Raw genomic sequence first — 24,231 nt, forward strand, 5'->3', positions numbered from 1 at the left:
AGCCCCACTCACCTCACAGAGTGTTTGTTGTGGGGGAGGAAGGGAAAGGAGAATGTTAGCTGCTTTGATATTCCTTCGGGTAGTGATAAAGCAGGATATCAAATCCAAACTCCTCTTCTTCTAAATGACAGCAAGGGGTCAGAAACTGGTGTGCACCCTCACATAGACACACACATATCATGCCAGAGCCATTTCCTCAAGGCCGCTTTCTTGTACTTCTGGCCAGGGAGCAGGGAAAGCAGTTAAGTCCAAAAACATCTACTGTCCAAGCTCTCCCAAGAAATGCTGAGCACATATGCCCTTCTTCTGGGCTGGAGCAGGCTCTGAGCTCCCTAGTGTACTGCATTTGTAGAGCTGGGACACTGGATACCTGCATGTGTCCCTTGTCTGAAGCTGCTGTGCACACTGACTTAATAAAACTGTAGAGTTGGAAGGGACCATGATGACCATCAAGTCGAACCCTCTGCAGTGCAGGGATCTTTTGCCCAACGTGGGGCTTGAACCCACAACCCTGAAAGTAAGAGCCTCATGCTGTATCAATTGAGCTATCCCACTTGGCTGTTGTGCACGTTGACTTAAATGGCCCTGGGCCATAACTCAGTGGTAGAGCCTCAGCTTTGGATGTAAAGGGTTCCAGGTTTAATCCCCAGCATTCCCACATAGGACTGGAAGGGACCCCACTGGTAAACCTTATGAGCTGCTGCTTGTCAGGGTGGATAATAAGGATCTAGATGGCTCCATGGCCTGACTAAGTGCTAGGCAACTTCCTACGTTCCTAAATGTAGTTCCTGGGATATGTTTGAAAGGCTACCACTCTGGGTTGGCAGCTTAATTAGAGTTGGTATAAATGTATGGCTGCATGTATTCATGTGTATATGGATATCTGCACTAAACCTTGTAACTCAAGGTCTGAAACAAAGCATGTGAATTTTGTAATTGATGCTGCAAATTTGCTTAGATATGCGTAATGTGCATAATGTTTTGTAGATCCCGTGCTAGAAAGCTCAGTGCCTTGGGATATAATAGAAGCTATGCAGATTTCTAGACCTTCAGCTATAACAACCCTGCAGGTCATTAAGATGAAGAAAATAATATCTTCCCAGCAATTAGTGTGTTTAGGAAAAGGTATTCACTCATAGCAAAATTACACCGATTAATTGGCAACGCCGCTGGTTTTGGCCACACACCCAGCAGGGCCAAAAGCACATTGGTAAGATTTGTTTTACATCTAGCTTTAAAATTACATCTAGAGTTTGCTGCTGTGTTCAAACAAGATTTTTTAAATTGTCATCTAGTTTTCCAGGCTGGAAAATGGGCATCTCCAGAGACAGAGTGATAAATGCACAATCTGCCATGTTCCCCTGCCCCTCCTGCCAGAAAGCAGAGTAGCTATTGTATCTTCACTATTCCTAACAGGAATCTCAGCCAGCACATTCATAACTGGTCTGACAAAAATGGGACTCTGATAATATTACATTGCTAAACTGGCCTGCCACAAGATAGGCTGGCATATCTATCAGAACACACAGGCTGCATATGACACACCAGAACAAAGATATGGTTGATTTTATTATAAAAATGTTGGAGTCTCTTGAGCCTCACAGCATTTGGAGAACAATTCTTCTCCGTTGGCTTGTAAATGCAATGCAAATGCAGTTACAGGGTACATTTCTAATGAAAGAAATACTTCCCTGAAGAGAACTGAACGCATAAGTCTCCAGGTCTTATAATCACATTTTGAGATGTATGTCAAGAAACTAGATACTACTGAAAGGGCAGCGCAGATGATAAAAAGTTTCAGTTCCATGAAAATAAAAGGATGAAACAGGGGAGGAGATGGGTCTGCTCCCTGCACCATCCTGTGTGGACCCACTGGCACTAGAGGCCACCTCCCCTCTCCTGGGCCCCGATGAGAGATCTCTACCTTTAGGCTCTGACGGCCAGTCTACAGGTCTTTTGGGGGAATCAAGCAATCCGTGAGATTTCCCCACAGCTGGAAACCCCATTACACTAGAAAAGTGTGTCCGTTTGGGCCAAGCTATTTTTTACCACAGTGCAGAGTGCTTTTCTAGATGATGCTTGAAGACGAAACACCTGATGTGGCATTGGTAGTCTTGTAGCCCTCATCCTGCCTATTTTAAGAGTACAGCCACATGTAATTGACACATTTTCAAACTTGGCCTCATGCAGATCTGCAGGGATGAGAACGGGAAAGGGAAAAAGAGGTAAAGATGTGGCTGTTGCCTCTTTTGATACTCATTTGCCTGCATGGCACTTTGTGCCAAAGGAAATGTGGTGCTAGTCATGTGTGTTGATAGCAAAGTGTGAGCTCTTTAAGTTTAATGTGGCCATATAATTCCATGTTTAAATTGGACCTGTTGGTCACATTTGTAGCTCCACCAACTTCAAAATGATCTCTCTCTCTCTCTCTCTCTCTCTCTCTCTCTCTCTCTCTCTCTCTCTCTGTGTGTGTGTGTGTGTGTGTTACAAGAATGTACAACAGGCATATTGGAAACTGAAGGTGTTTTTTTGGGGGGGGCTGCTTGAGCCCCAGGGCTTTTTGAAGGAGGTACTGTGAACTACGGCATATCATGGCTTAAGATGGAAATAGGTCACAATAAGTAAAATGATAAAGACAAGATATAACTACAGTACAAGAGCAGCCCACTAGAGAAGCCACTGCCTTGCAGAGATCTGTGCAGTTGTAGGGACTCAAGAGCTGATGGTTTCCACTTAGAAGAGGATTGAGGCAAGCGGCTGCTAGGATGCAAGGGAGCAGGAACTAGCCGTGTGAAGGGTGCCTGCTATAAAACACAACTACATTAGCATGAACCCAGAGGAAGCACCTCTGTTACTGGAAGGATGTGTAAGGTGAGCCTTGTTCAGAGCAGACCCCAGAATCTCACTGCCAGATCACTAGAGGGTTAAATTAAATCAGCTATCTTGTGATTTCTAGAGGAACCATTATTTGGAATTATTCATAATTGCACTGCTGCCACACACAGTGACTACATCAAGAGCAAATCTGTGCTTTGATAATCTACTTTTATCTTGCCCCAAACACCTGCAGGTCATAAAAGGCAAAAAGGAAAAGCCGGTTCCTCCAGCAGTCAGTAGCACTTGCAAGCAGCAGAAAACTTGAATTGAGGACCTCAGTTCTAATCTGCTCATTGAGGCTTCCCATCCCATCTCACAACACTAAGCAAAACAGGATTATGAAGACAAGGAGATAACATCTGATATAGATATGGGGAGTTATCATGGGAACATAGACCTTGCAAAAAACTACGATGGCAACTCCTCAATTTACATTTTGTATTCAGGATACTTGCATACAAAAGACAGACATATTGTGTCACCTAAGATCAGCACACCTTTGTGATTTTACCACACCCTTGTGATTTTCTCAGTAAATTCACTTAGGAGAGTGGGAAAGGTTGATCTTTTCCCAACTGCTGCTTCTATGCGAATACACAGGCTTAAATGCATGAGAACCATTTCCAGCAAATGCAAGCAATGCACATTTTGTACTTAGCAGACCCCAAAGTTATAGAATGAATCAGAATATGATCTGGGTTATCTGGCTATGTATGAAGTAGAGCAACATTGGGTTACAGTAGAATAACACAAAGGGGCAAGGAATGAGATTCTCTATTTTTTAAACTAAAATGTTAAGTTTTTTTTAAATGGAGGTTGCGTTCTGCAGACTTCTGCCCAATCCACTAACCTGAACTTTAGATAGATCTCACAATTTCTGGCAATATCAGTGCTATGTAGACATAAATCTAAATGCCTTGACTATGTGGGCATGCTTTTGTTTTTTAACCTCCTCACAGGATGTCCCAGAATAGTCCAATATGTTGGTACCTTGAGTTCTATCGCTAGTTACATTTTAAAAAGATAAGGGGGTGCTGAAGTTTTCTCTGGGTATTTGTGGAACAAAGTTACCCTTCTGCATTCTTTTCCACAAGTGTAATGTGACATTAGATGCTGGAGCAGTTCATAAGGACTTAGATGCAGGGTTAACTTGGGCCATATAGGAGGACCAAAGAGCTGCACAGGGCTGCATGTGGAGAGACAGGCAGCCTTTCATCTTAGACAGCTGCTGCTTCACATCTTTCCATTTGGAGCCAGTTCTTTAATGTGGTTATTTTTAATTTATGAAGGAATGGGCAGGGTAGGCTTATAATTTTGATTCTCCTGTGTTAAATGGGGAAAAAAATGCTGCTCCCCTTAGGGGAAAAAAAGATCAGGATCATGTTTATCACTTTGTCTAATGAAAATGAACTAATATTCCTCTGGGCCAATATCTGGTAGCAGAGACCAAACAACCAGGCTTAGATGTGCAATTTAAGAGTTCTGCTAGTCAGATTCCTGTGAAACAAACATTTTAAGAAGCGAAGAGCCTCTTTCTGACACAAAAGTTCAAGAACTTGTATTTTGCACCATGATCCTGGAATTGTATTTTGAATTGTGGTTGACAGGACATGCGTGTTGTTTTAAATAAAACTATTTTGTCTAAAGGGTTAGATGCATACCACTCCACTGGAGCTTCTTTTACAATGTCTATGCTAGTATAGTAATATTCACATTTAGATCAATATTTAACCTTCAAGAGGCTTAAGAGATTTTAAACTGGACTCGGGTTTACCATTTCTCTCCTGTCCTCCATCCATTAAAAAAAACATTCCCTTGGTTTCATGGAATCCATAATCACTGCATAGTCTCGGTATTCTTACGCAGGGGGTTTATTGCTTTGCTTTGTTGTTGTTTTTATTATGTGTTTTTATTTTGTATTTTTATGCTATGAACCACCCTGAGCTTTTCAGATGAAGGGCAGTATACAAATTAATTAAATAAATTAAAGGAATGAATAACAAAGTTTAGGGTAGTAAGTGCTAGCAGTTTTTGATGCAATGAACCTAAAAGAGGTGACTAAATGTGGAACTGTAAAACAGTGACATAAAGCACTCAAGCTTTCAGTTTCTGCCAAAATCAGCAAAGGTAAGGCAAACAGTGACAAAGCACAGGAAATGGTGTACTGCGTGCTCCATCGTCAGGTGAATACTAACAACAGAACAAAAACCTTCTGAGTGGTCAGGATACACTCTAAGATAGTAAAGGAATGGTAATATATGCCCCGAGGTAAGCCAAAGCTTGCCAAAAATTTAAGATAAACAACAGGAGTTGGTTCACTAAATGGCTAGCCTGTGGTATATTTTCCTTTGATATCCACTGTAACATCTGTTGTTGTTGTTGTTGTTGTTGTTCTTCTTCTTCTTCTTCTTCTTCTTCTTCTTCTTCTTCTTCTTCTTCTTCTTCTTCTTCTTCTTCTTCTTCTTCTTCTTCTTCTTCTTCTTCTTCTTCTTCTTCATATCTCACCTTTTCCCTGGCTTGGGACTTAAGGTGGCTTACAAAAAAAGTGCAAAATACAGCTAAAACAGAAAAGCTAAAAACACAGAAATCATTAAAAAGTAATTAATCAATAATATAAAATATGAATAACAACAATAAAAACATCACAGCAGCAGCTCTTTCCTTAAAAACAGGCAGTTCCTAAAGGCCTGTTGGAATAAAAAGGAAGAGGACAACAGGGAAGGAGCCAGTCTAACTTATTCCAGGAAGAGAATTCCAAAGTCAGGGAGCAGCCACCAAGAAGGCCCTCTCCTGCACATCTGTGAGGGTGGTGGGACTGAGAGAATGGCCTCCCCCTGAAGATCTCAGGGCCTGGGCAGGTTCATATGAAATAATAGGGTATTGCAGATAGCCTGGGCTAAGACATTCATATGCAGGTACTGTTCATCATGTGGAAGCTTGAAAAATATTTGGGTTTACATCTGCACAAGGTGGTTTGATAACATAAGTGGTTTAAGGATAAAGTGCTCATGGGTTTATGAGCAAAGCTTAGTTCATATTATATATTCTACCAGGAAGCAAGTGCTTGCAAATGATTTTAAAAACACAATTACCCACCTGGAAGGGCTCTTTCATGAGCTTTTACTGAATGTATGGTCCCCAAAGCAACTACTTGTGGCCTTATCATTGTGAGACGTCCTTCTTTCTCAGATACATGTATATTCTGGCATTTAATTATAAACCTTGATATAACCTTGCCCTATCTGCTGTATTATGTTGACATGGTGTGATCACAGCTCTAAAAGCTTGTGTGTCTGTGCATTTCCATGAATAAGGAGTAAGATCATATGGAGCCAATTCAGATACTGGATTATTGTCACTCAAATATACTTAAGAATTTAAAATTATGTAAGTGTGAACATGTCCTGCAAGCAAACAATCACGCCTTTTGCAGTGAATCCCAAAACTCAGGCATTCATGATTTTAAATACTATTATCCTCCCCCACTTTTTTCCCTTGGAAGGAGATGAATCCTGATCTGCTTTGGAAGGCATTCCATACTCATGACCACCTTGTTTTTCTGTAGATCTTTCAGTTTTATTATATTATTTTAAGGTGGAGGCAGCAGACACCTAAACAATTCTCAGTATACTGACTGCTGGGCTAATGTATGTATGGTTTCTGAAATATTTTACCCCCTTTCCCCAACATTCAGCTTGCCTTTTGAGGGCTGCAGTGATTTGTACTGACAATTTTAGGGATGATAGGCGCAGATGCCTGAGTGAGACTAGTTAATTCAGAATCAAAGTGGATTTTTAGCAGAGAATATTTTTCTCACTGTGCATCACCTTGCAGTTACTGCTTCTCCTCCCACTGTTATTTAATCGTTTTGTAACATTGCGTAGTTAGCCTTAAGACTGAATCATCTTGTACTATCTTGCTTTTTTAAGGTACTGGAACCCAGAAAGTTGGCACTTTCATCACAGTGAGATCAGCTAAGCTGTTCTTTTGACTGAGTACAATCTGTGTGGTCCCTGCTCCTAGCTTGGTTGGCAACACACAGCATTCACTGGATTTACAGGAACCAATATCACCCTGTGCAAGGCAGCATGCATGTCAATGAGGGAGGATATGGCGGGGGGGGGGGGGAGGAGGGAAGAGTCACACAGAGGAAACAGAGAGATGTTCTTGTAAATATTTATTTATTAAGGTGTAAATAAGAAGTTAAAAGCTGGAGAGGATACCGGTGTCAACGATGCTAGGAGTCAGATCATGAAACAGGACTGCAGGCTCTAGCCATGCCATAAGCTCAGGCAGCCAGAAAACCTTCATTTAAATCTGTCAAATTCAGATTTCCATCAGCTGTTCAGTACCCATAATAACTTCATTAATGTGCTTAGCTGTAAGAGAGAAAGAGAAACACATTTTAAAAAATGAGTTACTTAAAACCTATGCCTTATCCAATTTAGAAATGAATTTATTTATTTTTGAGGGGGAAGGGTACAGATTCTTTGGTAAGTTAGGCACAGTAAACAAATGATCTGTTCCTGTCTGAGGCAGGCACCTAACCAAACATTAGAAGGTGCCTTGAATGAGAGTGCTTACAAGTATCAATCACTGCCACATGCAACAAAGGCAGAGAGCAACCAGCAGCTGTAGCTGGCAGGTGTATATCTGGAAATCAGCGTGGAGTCACACTGGCCTAAAGGAAGGAAATGCTGTAGAAACTAAATCACAGTACGACCCCACCCAGACCAACCTCCCTTTGGCAAGAAGCTGAACCCTCTTCTGTCAGCCCCGTACGGAAGTGGGCCCAGAATTAGCAGAAACAAAAGGGCTCTATGGGAGTTTTCAGTCCCGGGTCGAGAGGCAGTTCTTTTCAGCTGGCTGCACCCTGTTCTAAAACCCAGATAGGGTTTTGCAAATTCTCCACCTCCTCAAAATTTTCTTACCAGGCTGTCTTTTATTTGCCATTGGCAAGGTTACAGATGCATTCAAGCCGCAAAGAAAAGAGAGGGATTAAAGAAGGTGCTTTCAAAAGGGTCCCAGAATTTGGGCTCTGCTTGGCACAATTGTTTCAGACTGAGAGCATCTGTGCCAAGCAGATCCAGAGCCACATCAAAATGTCTGATTAGTGCTTGGTGAGGGAGCACTGCCTGGCACATTTGTTCTGGGTGCTCCAACCTGAATGGCTTGGAAAATGTGTCACTTGTTACGCAGGAATTTCTGCTGGGAACAGAGGAGTGCTGCAACAAGCAAACTCCTTGGGAAACACAGACAGAGAGCCCCTCACAGAAAGCTTGGGATCTAGAAGGCTGATGAACTTCTGTTGCAATCAAACTGCAATTTGAATAAACACAGGGACAGAAATGACTCAGTCCTAGCAAAACTCCATCATGGCAGTGGGCATTCATGACAAAGTGCTTTCCTCCACCGGACAGCAGCTATTCGCTGGCAGCATCTGTCCTGGAGAGCCCTGCCTTCAGGGGGAATATGAAAGCATCTCCTTGTTGTTTGCTCAATTAGCTCCAGACAGATTGCTGCTGGTGATGGCAAAGCTAAGCTGTAAAAGAGGAGGAGGAGGAGGAGAAAGGGTGTGTGGGAAGAGAGAGAAGGGGCGAGGGCCAAAACCCAGGACCACCACGAAGCTCCAGCCCTCAGGGGCTCCAGAAAACGTTCAGTTTACTCACTCAATTACATACACTGTTTTATAAACCCTTAAAATAAAATAGAAAACAGTCCTTGGCACAGAGTTCCTGTTCTATTATACAGTAGTGATGAAAGACTCCGCTGTGTATGAGCACTCCTGAAAAGCCAGAGATGAATTAATAATAATAACAACAATAATATTAAAAAACAGAATAGAAAGGAGAGGGTGGGGTTGAGATTGCAGAAATGCAAAGATGAAAAAGCACACTCTCTGGGTGGCTTGAGCTAGTGCAAAAAGCAACTCCTTTCTCTCTCTTGATCTGATGGTAGGTGGGATAGAGGGGATACCCACAGACGCAGGGAGCAGCTGCAGCTAGAGGTCAGGAGGTGAGGTGGGGCCCGGAAGTTCCATGTGGTGAGGGAGAAGGGAAACAGGTGGTGTGGGGCTGGTTTGTTTGTGTTGGTAACAGGAGTGGGAGCTTCTCACAAATGCTTGCTCTATTCCGCTCAGGATTTATTTAGACAATTCAGTGGTGCCTCACAGGCCTAATGTGGTGGATGGTGTTGTACACTTTAGCCATCAACAGGGGCAACTGCAGCTCCTAGGATGCAATGCTCTATTTAAATAGGAGACTTTTGTTAGTTGATGCACTCACTATAATGGGGTGTTTCAGTAGGCTGAGCGCCTTTGGGTCTTCCCAGGTGTAATAAATGGGGAAAGACGTAGTTAATCCCTATTGTTGCATTCACCTGTCGGGTAAACAGCCAAAATATCTATTATCAAAATGTTTTCACTAAAAACAATTAATCTGAGACTTCTGCCTGGACAATAACTACTTAGTTAGTTAGCCTCAGAAAGCTATTCCCACAGTGAAAAGTCTTGCTTAACCAGGATTAATTATGGACTGATGTCTTCTGGTGTAAGTGCTGGGAGCTGGGCAAGAAAGTAAATGTCTTACAGAGGAACAATGGACAAGGCAACTAGGGGCAAAACAGGAGGAATTTGCTTCTGCAAATATCTAGGATTGGAATATCCATCCAGCTGTAGCAAGAAACCACTAGCTCTGCCTCAAAGTTCTGAATTCAGCACCTTTCCTGGGCAGCTCCCAGTGTTCATTGCTGACTCAGGTATAGATGATGTCTCCATCAAGAACCACAGTCATCTGAAGACTTAAAGAACAGACTGGCAAGGCCTTCCCTTTCAGTGGCTCTGTCTCAATGAGAGGGCTATATGCAATCTCTTAAGGGGCCTGTCACTGATTCTGCAATCACATGTTGCAGATAAGCTGCTACAGGGGTGCTATATTTTATTGTGAACAAACAGTCCTAGAGTTAGATAACAATCTTCTTGGATTAGCAAGAATTTGGATATTTTCATATCTAGCTCACATCAGTCTATATTTTGTCTTTTTATGGGTACCTCCTATTATTTGAGCAAGAGAGATTTCATCAAGCCTGACCTGCTACTCTTGCAACCAAGTCCCTAAATTTAATAATGAGAGAGGAAGAAATGGCATGCTTGTGAAGCAGAGCTAAACAATAATTTTTAAATATATGTAGAAAAATTGTGGAAAGCATTGTCAGCATTTCCAGGTGCATATGCCCACTTCTGAAGGTGAGTTGGGGAGAAACAAGAACAGGAGATGAATGGGACTGCAGGTTCTTACAATGTGCTTTTTCTATATTTCTGCAGAGCCACCCATATGCAGATGCCACTGTAGGCTGCATGTACACAGCCCCTAAAGTCAGTTCCCTGGAGTTAAATTTCCAAGGCCTTCCAGATGCACAGTTGCGATTATACAAATGTCATGCAGTGATTTGGACAGCTAACAACAAGGTCTCTGACTCACATGGGCTGTTTACAGAGAACCTCAGGCCACACAGAGCAGTTTCCTGTTGTGATAGATTCTAGTCCAGGATAGACCTCTGCATTCAGAGTCTGATCTCTTCTGACCTTTCTGCAAAAGTATGATCATTATTATAGAAGAAGAGAGAAACGTTTTACATTTTAAGGAGACAAGCAGCCTTTTAACTTTAGCTTGGTTTACACTGAAGAAGGTAAAACTGGATTACAAGGCTACTGCCAGCTATTGGCTACAACAAATGTGCCAGGCGGGTTGTAAAGCTGACTTTATATTTAATGGGCATGTGAAAGATGAATGCTTGCAGCTCTTGGATTCATGACTATAACAAATTGTTTAAGACCTACAAAACCATAAGAAGCAGCATGCCAAAAAGGGTTATATACCCATCTGTTCTTGAAGAATATTATTTCTTAAGTTTATAAATCTATTAGCAAATAAAAAGTATGTTCAAATCCTTAGCACTGGACCAAGGAAGTGCAGCAGCATAACAGAGAATTGGAAGGGTCAGAAACATAGAACTGAGTATAATGTAGAGCTGAGTATAAAGAATGGCATGAGGAAGGATTAAGCTGCCTTTAATGAAACACTGTCCACAAGACACTGAAGCAAAATAACTGTGTACTAGCTAAGCTTTTGGTCATCAAATTGTAAGTACTGTATGTGAACGTATTGAGGCAAATTGTGGGGACCTACAAAAACAATAAAGAACACAGAACACATGACATATGAAGACTGGCCACAGGAACTCCAGACTTACTTTAGAGCAGGCATCCTCAAAAGCTGTCATTATGGGTCTTACCAAGTCAACAGGATCATCACTCAATACTCCCCAAGGAACTGGAAGAGTGGTTCATGGTTTGCAACATTCACTTTAATTCTTAGCTTAGGGGTCAAGGCAATAAGTAACTGGGTAAACAATGTGTTTGTTTGCCTGTGTGCGCATTTGCATGCATGTGGAGGAAACAAGTGGTTGTTACCCACCAAAGAAGATCAATTGGGTATTAGTGCTGATTTCCAATGGGCATTTAGCACTGATAATCAATCACCTGTGAACAAGATTCTTTTTCAAGATACATATAATATATGGTGGTGGTGGTAGAGTCAGGGCAGAGTTTGAATCTTTTCTAAAAATTGCAGGTGCCTCACAAGGGATGCCTACTTCACTATTAGAGAAGCAATGGTCCAGAGGGAAAAAACGATGAAGAGGAAATAAGATGTTGTCAAATATTCAATAAAGATGGGGAAAAGAAGGAGAAACAGCTATCTGCTAGGATAACTGGGAGATAGCCCTCAAACAAAAACAAAACAAATGTCAACTCCAGTGGGTTCAATTTATAGTGGACTAGACTGAATGTGGGTTGCAGAAAGCGCTTCCCAGCTGTAAGATTAGTTGGGCAACTGAACGAAAATGCTGCATGGCATGTTATTTCCTGGATTACAAAGTAACCCTAACTGTTGATCACCACCTCTACATCTGAAGCCTTGTTGCCTCCTATTGGTCAGGAGGGTAGGTGGGGGGGGGGGGAGTGCCAGCGCCAGGCTGGCACAGCAGAGAGCTCAATCTGGCATCCATTTAGAATACACATTATTTCTACAGCTCCAATTTCACATCTCTCTTCTGCAAAGGGGCTGGCTTAATAGCCAGCTGATCCTTTGCCAGCCCAGTTCTCTGTACAGTGGTACCTCGGTTCCCGAACGGCTTAGTTGACGAACAAATCAGCTCCTGAACACCACAAACCCAGAAGTAAGTGTTCTGGTTTGCAAATGTTTTTTGGAACCCGAACATCCATTTCAGCTGCTGGAATTGTTTCCGGGGCTAATCAGCCAATCAGAAGCCGCGCCTTGGTTTTCGAACGTCTTGGAAATCAAACGGACTTCCAGAACAAATTAAGTTTGAGAACCAAGGTACCACTGTAATTGTTTTACTGGCGGTCTATATGCTTTATGCTGTATTTGTGACTTTCTATTATGTTCTATCATGTTATTGTTATTTACTGTTTGTAAGCCGCTTTGGGATTCATTTGAATGAAAAGCGGCATAAAAATATAATAAATCAAATCAACCAATGTTCCTCTGCACCCCACCCTCAAAACACCCATTTTGGGGCCTCTCATCAGTGGGAACATTGCCTGTGGTAGCTGTAAAATAGTCTGTGTCAGACCCTCCCTGCCCCTTACAGAGATACCTCCGCTTAATCCAAACACCTAGCAGCATGGGTTGGGGGTTAGGATCGCTCCATTCATGTCCCCTGGGATATGCTAAATCTCGAAGATTTGGCCTATGTGAGTGGGAAAGGCAAGATTAGATTACTCTTGCGTTCCCTTCAATATCGAACATGAAAAATGGAATAGTGGAAGCAAAGTGCACTCTTGATGGGATGTGGCAATAGCTCCAATTGATAGCAACAGGAAATACCGCTTCTGATTGGGGTAAGTACAGCAAACAGTCAAGGAATATAAATAGGTATTCCTGGGGCTGCTCCTCACTTTGGAAGTTCTCGCAACCCAACAAAGTCCAAGCCACAGCAAATTATCCATGGCCAAGATGAGCATGAGGGTTTTTTTAAAAGGCAGAATTTAGAAGATTCATTACTTATTACTTTGAAGTATTGTCCAGCTTACACTGTGGGGGATAGGGTGGTTTAAACAAGTAAAAGAAATAATGACGAAATCGTTATGATCAGAAAGCCTTCGTGGTGTCTGTTCATGCCCATGAGAACCAAATGCATTAGTGTCCAAATTAAATGACAAAACACAGTGTAAACACTTCTGCAACTCGGGTCATACAGAGTGTATACAAATCCAGCCAGCCTTTCCATTACAGACAGTTAAAGCCTAAAAATCAGCTTGCGAGAGAAGGCCAGCCAACCATTTCTACCACAAATTAACCACTTGGGTGCAATGCTTTTGTCACAGTTCTACATCCCAAGCAAAGGAGGTACCAACCCTCCCTTCTCCACTCATTTTAAAACCCTGGTTTCAGAGAAGATAGTTTAAACAGCTAGTCCTTGATCAAACATGGGCTCTCCAGCTCAGATGAGCAGTTGCTAAGACTTCAATACCAGCTCCTTGTACTGTAGGGACCAGTTTTTGATGCACCTCATGATTGTGGCAAAACTGTTTTAGGCTACTTTTTATTTCACGTGTGTATGTTCCACCTTGATTCGAGTGTGTGTTTCATGGCTCCAGGCACAAGACAGCATGTTGGTCCCTGCAACTTCTATTGCCAGCACTTTCAAAGGTTAGAGGCAGCATGGTCCGACTTGGCAAGCTGCGTATCCTCTGAACACAAACTCATTTTACAGGCCCATACGTTTTAGGAGGTACTTTCAAATAATTTAAATTATTTGTTGAAATTGGTGCCATGAGAATCCAGGAACCAAACTATAGACTGGCAACAATGGATCAGATCATGGATATATTGACAACCCTCTCCTCAAAATGGCCACAATCTAATTTCCCACTTGTATTCATGCCACCAAGCATACCTGATCTGGGGCATGTGACAACAGCTAGTTAGTTAGTAACTCCTTGTGTTGCCTGACACTTGTGTGTGATTTAAGGGCCACCATCATTTTAAGGATAACTTTTATTCACTACAGAGCTATTTTTAGTATGCTATTGTCTACATTTGGGGCAGGATTCTAAATAATCTCCATTTCACGATGTTGCTTTTACCACCAATGTACTCTCTTGGGTCCACTGATTCGCTAATCATGTGCACTTGCATATTGCTCTACCTGAGAAAGGATAAATCCTGGAAGTGGTGATGGATGAGGAATAGTAGCCCTTCTAGAAAACAGTGGTAAAGTTAAAAGATCATTCATCTGCTTACATTTGGGTTCCAGATGCTGGCTGTTTCCGATCAAGCAGTCCTTGATATCGGCTCCGCTCTCTATCACTGCATTATGGCACACAACACAGTTCTGTAAGCTGCACCTGTAATGCAATTATAAATGGGTCTTTATTATTATGATATTTGTTTTATTATTACCTATATCCCACCTTCTCCAAGGAGCTCATGGTGGCATACACATTTGTCCCCCTCTCCATTTGATCCTCACAGCAACCCAGGGAGGTAGGCTCAGCTGAGAGCTAGTGACTACCCCAAGGTCATGCAGTGGAGGGCTTCATGGCTAAGTGGAGATTTGAACCCTGGTCTCCCAGGTCCTAGTCCAGGACTCTTAACCACCACTCCATGCTGCCTCTGAAATGCAGCAGGAAGTTAGACCAAGAACAGTAGTGACTCCTTGACCAACAATAGCACCGCTACTGCCACCAGGGGACAGGAACCATAAATGTATGGTCTCAGATTCCATCTCTGTTGTAAAAAAGGATCAGGTAGTAGGTGAGTAAAAAATTCCCTGCCTGAGACCCTGGAAAATGACTGCCAGTCATAGTGGAGCAGACAATACTGGTCTAGATGAACAAATAGCCTATCCTTGTGTAAGGCAGCTTCCTATGAGCAGACCTGGGATATAAAACCTGCCTTTCTTCCAATTCCAGTCTTCTTCTTTCCCAGCCTGGGTGCTTAGTTGCTATGACAGAGCTCTGCTGCCAGATGTCACAAAGGAAGCATACAAAAGGACAAAGACAAGACAGTTGCCACCTTTCACATTCAGGATGCTTTTCTATTTGCAGCTTCTACTGCCTTGCAGAGCTCCCCCCACCCTTTTGTATTAGGGTAAATATTGCCACTGACTTTGTATTCATGCACACACAAATACCCTGCTATGTTAAACCAACAAAAGCCAAGGAAATAAAGCCTGGAATGCTCTCTGGTTCAGGGATTCCCAATTGGTGCAACCTTGCACACTGTTTGCTAGAATAACAAGGACACAGCCAAAATAGTGAAAGGTATACTACCCTGCCAACAGTCTTTGCAAAAGGATGGTTTTAAGTCACAGTTAAAGAGTCAGAGGAGAAACAAGCAAGCAAGCAAGCACTAGATTCCTAATTTCAGCTCTCTCAAAATCATACATCTAAGTGGTACTATTCCTTTGCATCTCTGTCTCATGAGAATCCATCATCAGACAAAATAGGGAGTGTGAAAATCAGTGTTAGAAATATTCACTGGCATTACACACAATTTCCTTCTCAAACACATACCAAAGCATTGTCAGATCATAGGCTTCTTGTCTGTGGACAAGCAAGTACAAAAACAGAAAAGCTACATAGGCATCCAGCTACTTGAACAGATGTGATTTCATTATGTAACAGAATCATAGAATTGTAGAGTTGGAAGAGACCATGAGGGTCATCTAGTCTAACCCCCTGCAATGCAGGAATCACAATGCAAATCCAGGAGTTTCTATTACGTGTGGAAACAGAAAATAACAGCACACAGAAATGCAGAAATCATAATGCTTTTTGGATACTTCCAAAAGGCTGGAATTCTATGTGCTCTCCCTAAGCCCTTTCACAATGAGACACAAATCTATATTTCTTTTCATCACCTAGTGTTTGGTATCAAATTCCAAAGCGCTATTAAAACCTGGATGAATTGGGGGAAAGTTTTAATAATTTTCACATTTTACGACATTTACTCATTTCTGGTTGAAGAAAGTGACAGCCTCACTTGAAATGTAAAATTCAAGCTTTTCATGTTTCATTCCCAAGTTGCCCGCTTGCAGCTAAAGAAAGCTGCACTCAAGTCTCCTGGCACAGGATAGATTTAGACCCTGAGAAATTGCTCCCCCTATTGGTTGCCCGTCACTGTTCCAGTGGAACACGGCTGTCAAAGCAGGCAGACTGTCCTGTGAGCACAAGCAGCATATACAGGGCTTCAACTATCAAGACAGAGACCTTGACTGGACTTAATGAAAATTCGCAAGGATACGATTATAATGCCCCGGGTTGCTAAGGAGACCGACTTCCATCTCAGACAATTGGGAACTGAGCTTCTCCAGCCAAAGCTGAGTTGACAATCCTCTTGTTGAAAAGAATTTAACTCCCTCTCTAAGACATCATAGGGCTCAGAGAGGAGCAGGCCTATGGTATGAAAAGGGAGACATTTTGAACAGGCAAGACTCTCCTTGCTGTAAGCCCAACTGCCTCCCCTCTCACACAGCAAGGCTGCACAGTTATGCATGATGGAGTCATCTAGCTCAGGTTGCCTTGGCAAGGCCTCTTATTGAGATGTTAATAGAGGGGAAAGGCTGTGTAGACAGCTCTCTCTCTCCCTTTGCTCCCTATCCCTGCTACACTGACACAGCTGCTTCCTTTCCAACAGCTCCATTTACTGCACAACAGTGCTAGCATGAAGAGTATCTAGGATTCACTGGTTTACACACTGGAAACCCAGAGTGTTGTTGGGATTTTTAAAAATGCACCCCGAGTTCAGGTGCAGCCCTTGCAAGATACCCGTGGTTTGCCATCACAGAGAATTGCAAACTATAACTTTCCAAGCTGAAAGTTTCTCAATATCTTGATTCCAAGTGACTCTAAAACAAATGTCATGGAAAACAAATCAAGAGCACACTCTCTCGCATACTGTTGAACTTACCCAAGCTTCTAAGCCGGCTTCATTTGTGATGCTAGGCTGTGATTTCAGGAGATACATAAAGTAAACTGCTCACCTCTACATTTTCAAAGGGTAAGTTCTTTATACCAGTATGCTTTGGTGTTACAAAATATTTTACATTGGGAAAAACTGAAATCAATTAGTCTGCAAAGAACTTCCAGAAGCATCCTCTTAAGACATATGGCAAACAGGCAAATACCCTCACCCTCTCCTCCATCACCTTTTTAAACAGGGAGCTTGAGGAAGAGTTCTGTGTTACTCAAAAGCTTGCTTAATGTTTTGTGGCTTTTATTTGGCCTAATAACGGCATTCTAATACTGCTCTTGTTTGGGCTTATTAAGAAACAAAATTTGGCTGCTTTCAACATCTGTTGGGCTGAAAGAATCCGCGAAAGAGCAGAAATCTCATTCTGGATGTCAGATTCCAGCAAAACAAGGGAAACGTATTTTCCAGCTCCAGGATGACAAAAGCTTCCAGGGATGGAAACATTTTAAATTCAGTATCTATAATGCAGGATTTCAAACACACTGATAATTCTAAGCTCCCACTAGGGCCCTGCCCCACAATAGAGCAGTTTGGCCAGATTTTACCACAGGAGTGGAAAACAAATTGAAGACGTAAAACACATTTTGTGGGTGTTCCTTCCACTCACTGACAGATGTAATACAGCCATTTGGAAATTACTTGCAAATGCTTTTTTGTGCACATTTTAAAAATCAAACTATAAAGACTGCCAACAGAAGAATTTTGTGTTTATTTTATTTCAGACTCCTTTCTGTCCCCCCACCCCTGTCAAGAAATAAGCTTATTTTCTTATGTGGTAAGCATCTGATTTCCTGGCAATTTGATTTCCAGTTTTGAGTACTGTATCCCTATAAAACTACAAATATAACATTAGCCTGTATAACAGCTTTGATGCTAGCAGTCACCTATGTAAGAATGTATCGGATAGAGTGGTTTCTAATGGGAAACACATTTATTGTTGCAAAAAGGACAATCTACATTTTCAGCACTGTGAAAGTAGATATCTTCTGATGCTAAAATCTGCAGTGCTCACCTTATTAACAAGTCACAAGTGATTTAAAGGTATACAAATTGGCCAATGTAAACACAAAATCAGCCTCTATGCTAATCATAATATATTTAATGTCCATTAAATTCCGCAACTCAAGCTTTGTTTAAGAGCCATAGTCAAATTTCAGGCTGTAAAATCAATACAAAATAAAACACAGATATCAACAAAGACATTACGAGACAGAATAGTACAGTGGTACCTCGGGTTACATACGCTTCAGGTTACAGACTCCGCTAACTCAGAAATAGTACCTCAGGTTAAGAACTTTGCTTCAGGATGAGAACAGAAATCGTGCAGCAGTGGCACAGAGGCAGCAGGAGGCCCCATTAGCTAAAATGGTGCTTCAGGTTAAGAACAGTTTCACGTTAAGAACGGACCTCCAGAACGAATTAAGTACTTAACCCGAGGTACCACTGTATTTATTGCACTGAAAAACCTGTAAGATATCTTGTAATTATTATTATTTTAATAAGTAACGAGGGTGGTCTCTTTGCTTAATAAGTCTAAGAAAAATGATGAAATTAAAATTGTCATGCATGGGCAGAGTTGCTGCTATTAGAATTAATACACTCCTGAGGTTTCTTTTTGTCTTTGAACATGTGCCAATTAGTATACATGCACAAATACTGACAACTTGGCAGGAAAATGTTATCTAATTTTGGTTGGGAGGGTAAATGATAATGAGTTTCTTTGCAGAATTCAAAAGAGAAAGAGAACAGCCTGCCCAAACTCTCACTATTTTGTCATGGCACTGAAAATGACACATTAAATACATGGCACAAGCCCATTGGAAGATACTCCGTTCTGTTCCATTTGGAACTGTTTTACGTGTTCTGCAATTGTAGTGGTTTTGTTTTTATAATGGTATATTCAGTGGCTCCCAAGTGGTTTTCCCCACGGACCACTTAAAAATTGCTGAGGATCTTGGTGGACCAATTCATTATTTTTCTGCCTCTTGTAGCAATCACAATATGCCGTGATAGGTGCTGTATGGTTTTTATTTGTATCTTTATTGCTTTTTTATTTCTTATATTGTATTGTATCCTATTACAATTTGAATTCCACAGAATTCTATGGAATTCAAAAGGCAAGTGAGTTCTTCACTGAAACAGTGCAGACCACCTGAAGGAAGGTAGTCCGCAGACCACTTTGGGTATATTTTACGAAACTGTGTGTTTTTAAGTATACAGAAAACCAGACAGTAACAAGATCTCATTATTGAAATACAGAATGGAGAAATGGGGAAAATATGAAAACAGCATTCACTGATTTTGAAATACTAGTTGTTAATTGGAACGATTCCAAAAATGTTCTTTAGAATTCACTGTCAATTTGCTATCTGTTAATTACTAGCATGAAACAAATCTTTAAATGGAGAACAAAATTGTTTCAGTGCCTGACTGGGATAAAATCTGTACTAAATGTTTTGCTTTGCCAGTTAATATTAATATGAGGGAAACATTATAAAATAATAATAGTATTTGAGCCCCAACAAACTGAAAACTATGATTATGTCATTCATAAATGCTGGAGATGTGATCTATTGTGTGATAATGTGGCATGGAAATGTTTTCCGACATTACAACGTACTTGCTTTATTGGATGGAATGGTGAGAGATAAACATGACATGCTCACCTGGTGCTCTTGTGCTCATGCTAGTGGAAGAGCAAGGGAGGCATTTTTGCCTCTCACAAGCACTCTGCAGCTCCCACTGAAAACTAGCTCCAAGGAGTTGGGGGACCCTCCAGGACAGGGTGAAGAGTGGCACAAGGGGCTATAGGGAGAAGGGGAAACTGGCAAAAACCACCTCTCTGTGCTGTTAGCGGACACCACTTGATCGCTCCTATGACATAGCATGAGACTCTTAATCTCAGGGTCTCGGTGGTGGGTTCATGCCCCACGTTGGGCAAAAGATTCATGTATTGCAGGGGACTGGACTAGATGACCCTTGTGGTCTCTCCCAACTCTACAATTCTAGGATTCTACACGAGATCAAAAGCCCTTTCATGAGCAAAGGGGCATCACAATTGGAGGTGGCCAATTGATTAGTTGCTAAAAATAGGCACAGACCAAAAAAACTACAATTTAAAAATGGTTCTCCAAAGCATGGCACATTGTACAAATGTCTAAACTTACTGAGATTGTGAAACTTGGGATAAGGAAGCCAACAAATGGAAACCTTTGTGAAAACATGGCATCTATTCATTAAATTTGGAAGGCTACGTATACATATCAATATGAATGTTTATACAGGTTTTTAAGTTCAGTAGCATAATTTGTGTTCTTTTTTTGTTTTGTTTAAAAGGCTTTTTAAAGAGTTTTTAATTTTTTTTAATAATGAAAAAGCTAACAACCACAACAAAACTGTGATGCATCACAAACCGTTTGACTTAGAACTGTAATTACACCTAGGAGTTTTGATCGGCTTCAAGCAAATCCAAGTAGCTGAACTGGTCTTCTCTGGAGAGGAAGGGATTTAGCCCAATTTTGTGATACTAATGCAGACACAGCCATCTGATGCTAAAATATGTTAATGTGTTGACCAGGTGTGATAGAGAGAAAAAGGGGTTGGGAGTCTGACTTTTGAGAGAAATGGGGGGGGGCATGGAGAAGAGGAGTGATGACCAAGAAGTTGGGGGGGGGGAGAGATTACAAGGATTTAAGTCTTTAAAGCAGAGACCACCTAACAAGATGACTCTGAAATGCTTCTAATTTCAGTAAAGCCGCAACCCACCCCCTCCCCTCCCCCATGCCTCCATTGTAAACAACTAATCCCAGCAGAAAACAACAGAGAGTAAAATGTATACTCATTCTGCAGCATTCCAGGCCTTGCTTTATCTTTTATTTATTTTTCTAAGAGGTCAGAGATTGTTTGAAAGAAGGGGGAGGGAGGGAGGCAAAGACACAGGCCATCTCTTGTGTGGGCTTGAAGGAAGCTGTTTTAAAGGCAATGTCCAAGAACATACAATCTGGAGTTTTTATAGCAGAGGAATCCCAGGCCTCATTCTCCGCCCCCCCCCATTTTGTGGTAAAGCTACACAGCTTTAAACCAAAGGACAGGGTGGTCGATTACTTCGGAAAGAAATGTAAAGAATTGGGAAATAATTCCTTTTCCTGTTGAAACTATAAATAAGGAAGGCTGATTTACACAGTGCCAGAACTGCTGACTTTCAAAGCTTGCTATCTGTCTATAAATCAAGTGCGTTGAGGGAAGTTAACTCTATACTTAAAGAGAGAGAGAAAAGCAAAGCCTCCACCACCTAAAGGTAGCGAGAGAGCCAAGGAATTGTGGTCTTCTATTCTCTTTAGCCCCAGAAAAATGCATCTGAGTGAAATCAAACATAGTGTGGAGGAGTGGGGGAATGGGAAGGGTGGGAGACTAAAATCTGCAGCGTTCAGCACACAAGGAACAGGCTGCAGAAGTCCAAAACACAGCCCATAATTACAGGCTACCCGCCAATTATTTAGGACTCAGTGATTAAAGTAATGAACAGCCATGGAGGAAAAGGAGCTTAGATGACTGAGGTCAAGACCTCAAGCAGTGCCCCAGCCCTAGACTCAGCTACCCAAAAAGGTATGGATGACAAACCCTTGCCTTCCAGCCAGTCTACAGACATGGAGAAGCACAACACACCTATTCTTTTATGTGGTGCTTTTAAATGCCAGGGTAGTGGCTAATGGAGCAGCAGCCACCTATTATTTGACACAGGGCAAGGCTGGCAATGTGGTACACTTCAACAAGCCCTGGCTGGATTTTGCACGAGGGCTTATGCTGCTCTGAAGAGTTGTGAAGGAATATGTGGTGAATCATTCAGCCCAGTAAGGGGACAGGAAAGTGTAATTAGCCATAACTTGTAAAGCTTTCATCCTTTTGGTCAAAATTATTGCAAGTTTTGAATATGCATATTTCATGTTGGAACCTGGGATAGTCTAGAAATCTTGCAGCTGTATTGAACGTTCAGCTTCTTAAAACAATCTGGATCAACCTGTCTCAGAGCTGGTGTCTGTGACTCCAGGACCTGGTGTCCTAGAAAATGCCGACATCTGTATCAAGGGTGTCAAGACTGGCTCAACATTTCAAGGCTCCTAAGGGAACCACAGATCTCACCATGTATTGTATTGGCAGCCCCACAGATGTGGCAGGATATACAGTGGATTTTTAAATTCCATACAAGCCTGGAATCTGCTAACCTGTATTGTGATGGGACTAGAATGTTACCTTTGACTGCTTTGTCAGGGCATGACTCTCAGGGACTACTGATCTATGGATCTGACTCGTTTCCGGAACTCAGAATTGCTCACTTAATTCACAAGTTTTCAAGGTAATGATATAGTCAGTTTCTGGAAAAAGGTCTAATATAACACAGAGGCTGTTGGTACAATTGCTCCTAAGTGCTTCTCTACCCCACTCCGAAGCCACCCATAATTGTAGATTCAGTCAGTTACATTGCTTACAGAGAAGCAAAGCAGCAGGAGGAGCGACAATGCAAGTTTAAATCTGACCAAATATGCCACAGAGCCAATCAGAAGGGCTATAATGCGGCATAAAAATCACCAACACAGTTATGCCCAGAAGAGCTGTTCCAGCTGGTACAGAGACTATGTTTCCCATGTTTGAATATTATGGCATTTAAAGCTAATGTGGACTTTTTATTTTTTTTGCAAAGCAATTTGCAGATAAAATAATACAAGCTTAATATGATTGTTGAAGCAGAATCCAAAACAGAGATGTCACAGTACCTGCTTGTCAGAACTGCTTAGATACATTTCAGTTGTTGCCGAAATATGTTTCTATTCAGGAATTATTAGCGCAGTTGTCAAAACCCTGTCCCTAGGTTATTTCACAACTGCTTAACACAATAACATTTATTTCAGCCATGTATTTGTTACAGTGTTTGTGTTACTGGAACATCTTATCTTTGATCATTGGATCATGATGGAAAGGCATTTTATTCTTCCTCATGTGGTCAGATCATTACTTTTGAGATCATATCCCACAGACCTCTGGATCGAATTTAAGCCCAAACACTCATTGCAATGCACCTGCACTCTCCATCCTTTCACTTTTCTGCCTAAGAGCAGAACAGATTTCTTTTTTTAAAAACACCTGTTCTAAAAACAGCATGAGAATTTCTTACTGTGGCCACTTGCTGAATTCAATAAGGCAATAAAGGCTATGGCACTGTTTTGGGAAACAGCTTAATGTTTGCAGTAACAGCAGACCCCATCACCTTCTATTCTCATATAAAGTACCTCCATATTTCATATGCTTGATTTGGGGAATTATCCATTCAGATAAGTTCTCTTCAGATTTAGGTACCATTCTCCAACTTTAAAACAGAGTGCAACAGCCTTATGACTTGGAGGAGGGGAAGAGAGAGAGAAGTCACATAAGTGCTATTATATTTTCATTACTTCTTGCAATATTTTCAGTTATGTACCTTCATCATTGCTTCCAGCAAAGTGCAATGAACAGTTTTGTAGAACTCTTCACTGTAAAAAGCATCATGTAAAATTAGGAAGGATGGGGGCAAATGCTACAAATGTCTCAATTCTTCAAGCGGGGACTTGGTCTTTGGGCAGGGCAACAGCATCATCCCCCTCTCCCATTAAATCCAGTGGGCATTCCTACAAGCTTATGGGCCATTATGGGTTCTGGGTGGTCTGCTAACTAGAGTCCTTCATAATGGTGAAGGACATGTAAGGTGTCAAGAAGCGACATTCTCTATTAGTATAATGCAGTGCAGAGCTCATCCTGGAGCTCCAGAGGCATAGTTGGCCAGGCCCAATGCCAAAGCAAGCATCTTGCTGGCTGTTTCTTGTCTGTCTTTGGCAAGAGCTGCTTTGGCGTTAAATATAAATCTTATATGTAGAATATTTTTGTCCTTTTTAAGTGGTGGACATCTTCCACAAAGCCCACTCAGTATAAACAGGGAGTTCCAAATTCGTGCTGCTTCAGTTTTGTGGGGCAAATGCTTTCTCCAGAACAGAAACAAATTCTGGTTCACATTAATGCCAGAGCACTTTGTTCAGCCCATACTGCCTGACTGATGGCAAAGTGTCCTCCAGAAAGAATCTACCATTTATCACTGGACATAAGTAGCCTGCATCAGTGTGTCCCATATGATCACCCTTAGTCTAGCCCCACAAGCAGCATGCCAAACCGGCAACGGAAGAGGAGGCATTCCTATGACAGTTACCATCCTAGGATGCAGACCACCACAATATAAAATGTTTTGATCATCTCCACATGAGTTCCACAT

At 41.7% G+C, this 24,231-nt stretch overlaps 1 protein-coding gene and 1 long non-coding RNA gene across 5 annotated transcripts in view; one reads left to right on the forward strand and one right to left on the reverse strand.

The window, feature by feature from the left end:
• The window catches only part of LOC308586563, a 30,731-nt gene extending 7,388 nt beyond the window's left edge, over positions 1 to 23,343 (forward strand). The window contains exon 3 of one of the 2 annotated variants that reach the window (XR_014007945.1): positions 23,279 to 23,343. This is a non-coding gene — a long non-coding RNA (uncharacterized lncRNA). Of the gene's footprint in view, positions 1 to 3,070; positions 6,178 to 23,278 lie in introns of those variants that run through there. The other variant, XR_014007946.1, reaches the window with a different exon arrangement.
• The window catches only part of EIF2B3 (eukaryotic translation initiation factor 2B subunit gamma), an 84,140-nt gene continuing 66,948 nt past the window's right edge, over positions 7,040 to 24,231 (reverse strand). For all 3 annotated transcript variants that reach the window (XM_081193215.1, XM_081193216.1, XM_081193217.1), the window contains exons 11-12: positions 14,205 to 14,308; positions 7,040 to 7,256 (exon numbers count right to left, since the gene is read on the reverse strand). In XM_081193215.1, the coding sequence (XP_081049341.1) occupies positions 7,204 to 7,256; positions 14,205 to 14,308 (157 nt within the window). In that variant the 3' untranslated portion in view covers positions 7,040 to 7,203. The remainder of the gene's footprint in view (positions 7,257 to 14,204; positions 14,309 to 24,231) is intronic.

This window comes from Podarcis bocagei (assembly GCF_964188305.1).
Source record: "Podarcis bocagei genome assembly, chromosome: 5".
Taxonomy (NCBI): Eukaryota; Metazoa; Chordata; class Lepidosauria; order Squamata; family Lacertidae; genus Podarcis; species Podarcis bocagei.